The sequence below is a fragment of the Haliotis rubra genome, unplaced genomic scaffold (genome assembly GCF_003918875.1).
Source record: "Haliotis rubra isolate DU_JTF1 unplaced genomic scaffold, ASM391887v1 Scf712, whole genome shotgun sequence".
NCBI lineage: Eukaryota > Metazoa > Mollusca > Gastropoda > Lepetellida > Haliotidae > Haliotis > Haliotis rubra.
Window position 1 is genome coordinate 442,815 of NW_025767427.1, and position 6,558 is coordinate 449,372.

General features: G+C 39.6%; 1 protein-coding gene across 1 annotated transcript; it reads right to left on the bottom strand.

Annotated features, from left to right (window-relative positions):
• Positions 1-456: 456 nt before the first annotated feature.
• Positions 457-5,330, bottom strand: LOC124259185 (sulfotransferase 6B1-like). The gene is made up of 6 exons (XM_046693282.1): positions 5,207-5,330; positions 3,097-3,265; positions 2,379-2,699; positions 1,411-1,511; positions 842-1,004; positions 457-566 (listed from the first exon to the last, which is right to left on the bottom strand). The coding sequence occupies exons 2-6, from the start codon at positions 3,257-3,259 to the stop codon at positions 457-459; spliced, it is 858 nt and encodes a 285-aa protein (XP_046549238.1). The 5' UTR covers positions 3,260-3,265; positions 5,207-5,330.
• Positions 5,331-6,558: the final 1,228 nt, after the last annotated feature.

A 6,558-nucleotide genomic window follows, 5' to 3' on the forward strand; every position in this document is an offset into this window, starting at 1 on the left:
TGAAGCTCAGATAACAGAAACGGTTTCTGTTTTCGCGATAAAAGCAATAAACCATATTTTAAAATAAACATTGGGGTACATGTTTCTGATGACTTTATCTTTCACTCAGCAAATTATTGCAATTGTCTAGTATTCTCCTTATGCTTATTAGCTTTCTGGGCGGTGGAGTAGCCAAGTGGTTAAAGCGTTTGCTGGTCACGCCGAAGATCCGGTTCGATTCCCCACATGGGTACAATGTGTGAAGCTCATTTCTGGTGTCCCCCGCCTAGATAATGCTGGAATATTGCTTAAAGTGGCGTAAAACTATACTCACTCACTAGCTTATTAGTTTACATCTTGGCAATGAAGCTCAGTGTGTAAACTTAATGAAACACCGCATATCAGGCCAATCAATGAAGTAGTGACGTGCTGTAAAGGCGTCTCCACAACACAGACTTAGCACCACCACAATACAGTCTACAAGTACCATTCATAAAACTTGGAATGCTTCATTTTCTGTGTGTAAATGTCATTGAAGTATTTAGTCTGGGCATCGGTGAACCAGTTCTTCCAGTCACCAGTGATTCCTGAAATAGTGATTAAATTAGTGCTCGTGGTTATCACATTATTATATATAGGGTTAAATTCATAGTTATTAGTTACAGTCGTTTCAGTCTTTACAGTTATTACACTCGAATGAATCAAGGACGTATTAAGATGTTGAGATTTGAAACTCCTGACTGTCCAATCAGAACCGTGTATCTTGATCTCCAAGAGTTTCACAGATTTTCAGCGACCGACCAGATGTATATGAAGCAGTGGTGCCATCTAAGACCTATGATAAACACACAATTGTCTTTACCTTTTCTGTAGTGGATGGCATCACCATCACGTTTCTCAGCATTATCTCCCTTTGTCGTCTTCATTTTCGTGAAGTCGGATTGTACAGCTATGTCTCGGACAAGCTGATCCGGACAGTCTATATTTAGAAATTCCGAAATGCTTTTGATCACACGGACAGGATCCTGAAATAAATCAAACACCCACATATAGCCGACTCAATTCGATACAATAATTTTTTGTGATACATAAAAAAGTGACAGATCATTAACAGCTCCAGTATGGATGTGGAAAGGGTTTAGCCGCTTAGATTTCAAAGGAAATTCTACAGGGCGTAAAACATTGGTTACATTTATTTGAATGCATTACTGAAAATCAGTGATATCACCTGCTTAACAGAAGCTTCACCGCTTCACCGATTAGCATGAGCTAAAAGAAACCAACAAAAAAACCCAACAAAACCAAACCAAAAAAGGAAAAAGAACAAAAAAAAACAAAACCAAACACAAGGAAGCACTAGCACGTGTAAAGAACCCATCATAATAGTCGTAGAATTCATCATCATCATCATCATCATCCCCATCATAATACCTGTTTAGTCTCCTCGTATCTGACTATCAACACTGGGTGGTCAGGCTCATTCATTAGTTTCTCCCAAGAGAGAACATCGTCAAACCAGGAGCCCCAGGCAACTACAACACATTGTAAAAAGTATATTCACATATTCTCAGCCTTTGTTAGGGATAATCTCGTATCATTCAATTTATTAATAGACATTAAGGTATACGCTAGACTAACAGCTAGTCTCTGAAATGAACATATTTTAAAGAACATAAAAGTTTTTACATTAAAATGATATATCAATAAAAAAGAAGCTTAGGGACTTTCTTCATTTTCAGAGTGGAAATCTAGACTTGCCACATTTTCTAGACTTGTGTGGGCTTTCTTGGATATATTTGCTTTAGGGTCTGTATGACACACTAGGTACACACCTTACATGTATTAAGAAGCAGTGTTGTGTATCGTTGGAGGATACAACAATATCCCTATCAACACATTTATGAATAGTGGAGATCCACAGCCTGATCAAACCCTAATCGATCAATCCGAAAATCAATCAATTGCAATCATACCGATATCTTATTGTAAAAATATCACAGGCCGCATGAGGAATTTATACAATTTCGATTTGTTTGATTTCGCTAACTTACTGAATGACTATCTTTTTAAAATCATATCTTCACCCACTCTAGCCCTCTGAACAAAAAACCTGGAGATATGCCTTAATGGCTCACTTCTGAACGACTTTTCAATCGAACCAATACCGGGAAAGTGACACTCGGAATGTCTTTTCTGATCAGGCAATCTCCAAAAGGTGAGGTTGGTTGGTTAGGTTGTTTGAGGCCGCACTCAGCAATATTCCAGTCTGGTCCAGACTCGATTATTGTAGCTGTAATATTGCTGCGCGCGGCGTTAAACAACACATAAATAAAAAAAAAAGCTGGATTACCGCGTGCAGCGTTAAACAAAGAAAGAAAGATAAAAAGATATCAACAAACCTTTTCCTTCAGCCGAAGCTACCACATATTCATCAAATCCCATCATTGTACCTTTCGCTATATAGTTAGAGGTAAGAACAAATCGGGACACAAGGACGTCCCTGGGGTCTCGCATCAAATAGATAATCTTAGTTTTCTTCTTCTGCACTTGTGCTGGCAGTGAGTGAAACTGGACATGTGTGTTGAGAATCCTTGGTGAAGGGAGACAACTCAGAACCTCTTCCGGTTGCAATTCTAGTGTCTGAGACTCCTTTTCATGAGGACTAAGTTCCGCTTTTCTTCTCAGCAACATATGGACCAGTTCAAATGTTAGATGTGTTCCTGAAAATATGAAAGTAAGTTAAACGCAGTTGATACTTTGATTTCCACATCCTCATCTTTAACTACTACTACCTGTTAGATGATGGATTTCTTCCCACGCCATTGCACATCAATAATCGTAAACTCGTACAGGTTCCTATGGATGAACTGAGGAGTCCTGAGACCAGCATTACTTCGGGGTTTCTTTCCACAAAGAGCCTCCTGGCCTTGATATTACTGGAATACTATTCAAGGGAGCGTTAAACGCACTTACTCTTTCTGTCGCTGTATTCTTTTGTTTTTAGTCAAAAACCACGAAGATGTGGGATCAGCATGACAAAATTCTGGCTTTGTACCCATCGATTCATGTAGGATAGAATAAGTATAAACTGTGATTTAATGCAGTTTTCACATGTACCTGATCTTGCGTGGCCACACAGCAGCACATCGTCGTCACGGATGTTGACGTTGGAAATGTTCTTCACCGTTTCCCAGTTGAAACTGGGAGGAAAGTACGTTCCATCTACGTCCAGGAGAGTGTAGGGGTTTCCTTTGCAGTCCAATAACTTTGTCAAAGGCATCTTCACCTTGGTACCTAAGATACCAACAATATTTAAATACAGTTGTCCTCTGTTGTGTATTGGCATGGGTGTGACCACTAAAAAGAGAGAAACTGTGTTTGAATATACAAATATTGGTTGGCAATAAGTGAACCTGTCATATATATACACATTAAAACCCGTGAAGATTCGGGTTAAGATTGACCTTCGTAAGAGGTTACTAACGGAGGGGTCAGGCTAGCTGACTTGGTTTGACACATGTTAGCGTATCCCAATTGAGCAGATCGTTGCTCATGCTGTTGATCACTGGATTGTCAGGTGACGACTCGATTATTTACAGATCGCCGCCATGTAGCTGTAGCATTGCTGAGTGGCGTTGAGCAACAAACAAACAGAGATTATGTAACGTAGATTGTTTAGGATAGGAGTTGGTAAATCATCGTGGGGAATTTGCAAATGATATATGTGTCTCGTCACACACGACCGGAATGTGTAAACCAAACCATACACACGAGTTGAAAGAGGATTCACAAAACCATGCACATGAGGCCTGCAGCTGACACCAGGTGTCATGAATAATTTTCAGTGGACCATTCATATAATTGTTATACCTATTTTGACCTTTATATTAAATGGTGTCCTTAAACAGTACAGGAGGACACCATGAAGGAAAATCCCTTGTCGTCAGCAATCAATTCATAGGTTTCCACCATTGCACTGAAGCGCTGTAAAGTTTTTTTGGTTTTTTTTATTTGTTTTTTTATTTATGGTGTTTTGTAAGGTTATAACAGATATATAGGTACATAATATATCATTAAAGTTTCAGTAGAGGGCATATACAATATAAAATTGGAGGGATAAGGTTGAATAGTGTGATTGTAGTGAGTGGGGTCTGGAAATACAGCTGATATTATAAGTAGAGTTCGATGCTTAGCACATAGTAAGGTATATAAATGTTTCCACTTCCTTATAAAGGGATCTAAGCTATTGTTTTTCCTAGCTATATATTTTTCAGTTGTACATATCTCTTTTAATAACTTAAAAAATCCCTCAAGGCAAAGTGCTTGTTGTTTTATACTTGAAACGTAAATGAATCTTATTGTTTGAGTACACTCAAAACATGATAGTGAATTTTGTAAATGTGACATTACACTGGAGGTGGGTATTTAGAAATTGTGCTTTAAAGTTTATTTCAAGTGGAAACTGTTTCGGTAGAAAATCGAGCCTGGTTTTTCTCTGGAATACGGAAGTGTCAGTAACAGGTTCGTTGTTGAAGAGAGATGTGATGGCAATTGTGACGTCGTAGTAATAGTAATAATAATAGTAATAGTCCGCTTATGTGGCGCTCATATCCAGGCACAGTGCCTGCTCACGGCGCTACGTACATTACTATCCCCGGTCATAGGACACTATCGTACTTTCCGATACTTTTTCAACATACAGGCGTCGTAGTAAGTGAGTTAGTAAGTTTAGCTTTACGCCGCACTCAGCCATATTCCAGCTACATGGCGGCGGTTTGTAAATAATCGAGTCTGGACCAGACAAGCCTGTGATCAACAGCATGCGCATCGATCTACCCAATTGGGAACCGATGACCTGTGTCAACCAAGACAGCGAGCCTGACCACCCGATCCCGTTAATCCCCTTTTACCACAAGCATGGGTTACTGAAAACCGATATTCTAACCCGGATCTTCACGGGTACGTGACGTCGTAGACTACCCACAGCCGATCTACCAAGCTATATTGACTCGCATAACATTACATTATCCACTTTCATCGTCCTTATCTTGTTCAGACATAATTCGACAATTTTGGAAACTCTGTGATGCATGTACACATCCCTGCACGCACGCACATCCCTGCATGCACACATCCCTGCACGCAACACAGAGCTGTATGTCTGAAGCTAAGCTGAGCTATTTTCGTAATACGCACCAGTGTGATCAGTTATTCCTTACAGACCCACCTTAATCCAGCGCCACCTAGGGTCCTACAGACAAGACTGCAACTATTAACATCGGTTGTCCATCATTGACAAAATACGCGTGCAGTGTGTACGCACATTACTATGGTATCTGATGAATAGAAAATGAGAGAAACACGTGATTACAAGGTGTGGCGCAATACTCGGGCTATGTAGTACGCAGGAATCCCTTTGCTAAATATAGCGAGAGAGGCGCCAGCTACGAATGTGACCGTGATTGTTTCATCCTGTCTGAGGTTAGAAGTGAAAAAGCTTAAAGATAATGACGAGCTATGAATGCGGTAGCTCTTTATAAATGTTCATAGGTAATGATTTGATGTTCTAACAAGACAAGCAGGACTATGTTATAGGAAAAAGAATGTTATTGTAAATCCGATTGAGAGAGAAACTGGGTCAAACATTGCGAGACGCTGGCTCGCTTCAGACGCCTATTGTAAACAAACTCTACTGGATGATTCATAGCCTTGCACTGATGCTTATAAAGCCAGGTGGTTATTGTTAGAAATGTAAAAAGCCTAGTCTAAAGATAGTGAGAAAGGTTATATATTGAGACCATAAGTAGGAAGGAAATAATATGGATTTTCTCAATAGCTTTCTCCAACGGTTATACAAGTGATCGTAAACTCTCAACTACTGTAAGTGAAATGGGAACACTGTTTCAAACACTCGCTGCGTTTCTTGATGACAGATCGTGTATACTGGATAATAACATTACGATATGCGTGATCCAGTTCTGTATCTTTCGTAGACTGTGTGTGCAGGTTGAAGCTTGAGTGGTATGTGAAGTGATGTTTTCACCTAAGCAGTTATCTCCCTTTCCTATTTATTTCCTATGCGATAACTAATGTTCACTTATGCTGGTTGCATGGTTTCTTTATAAAGCGGTCGACAGCGTTGGCGGGTTATTCAAACTGCTGTCAGCACGGAGTAAGGACCGCGAGGGAACTCCCTACAAATACTGCAGGGTGAAAGAAACATTTTGTAAGGTAAGTGAGCAGCACCACTGCCTAACCAACACATGTTTAGAATAATATCAATCATGATTAGGTGAATGGGCTTGTTTAAACTATAATACTATTGCACTAGCACGCCTATTGTAGGCTACAATACGTCTTTGTAAAAGTTACACTATAAGTCATGCCGTTGTATATAGTGAACAGTATTTAACACACTACCTCTTGTATTACAGGTTTCTGGACAGTGTGTATTCTTTGTCTAATTTAGAGAAATGGGCTGCTGAGAATGAATTCATAAATGATGCTGATGTGAATTTAAAATGTATTTAACTGCTTGCAAATAACATTAGCCATAGGGAAAATGTGACACCCTCTCAA

Bases quoted from the DNA above. Each gene is read 5' to 3' on its own strand.
- LOC124259185 (XM_046693282.1), bottom strand. From the start codon at position 3,259: ATGCCTTTGACAAAGTTATTGGACTGCAAAGGAAACCCCTACACTCTC. The intron at 2,700-3,096 runs GTACATGTGAAA...TCATATTTTCAG, and splicing joins GTGTGGCCACGCAAGATCAG to GAACACATCTAACATTTGAA. The intron at 1,512-2,378 runs GTTTGTTGATAT...AATGTGTTGTAG, and splicing joins AGCTTCGGCTGAAGGAAAAG to TTGCCTGGGGCTCCTGGTTT.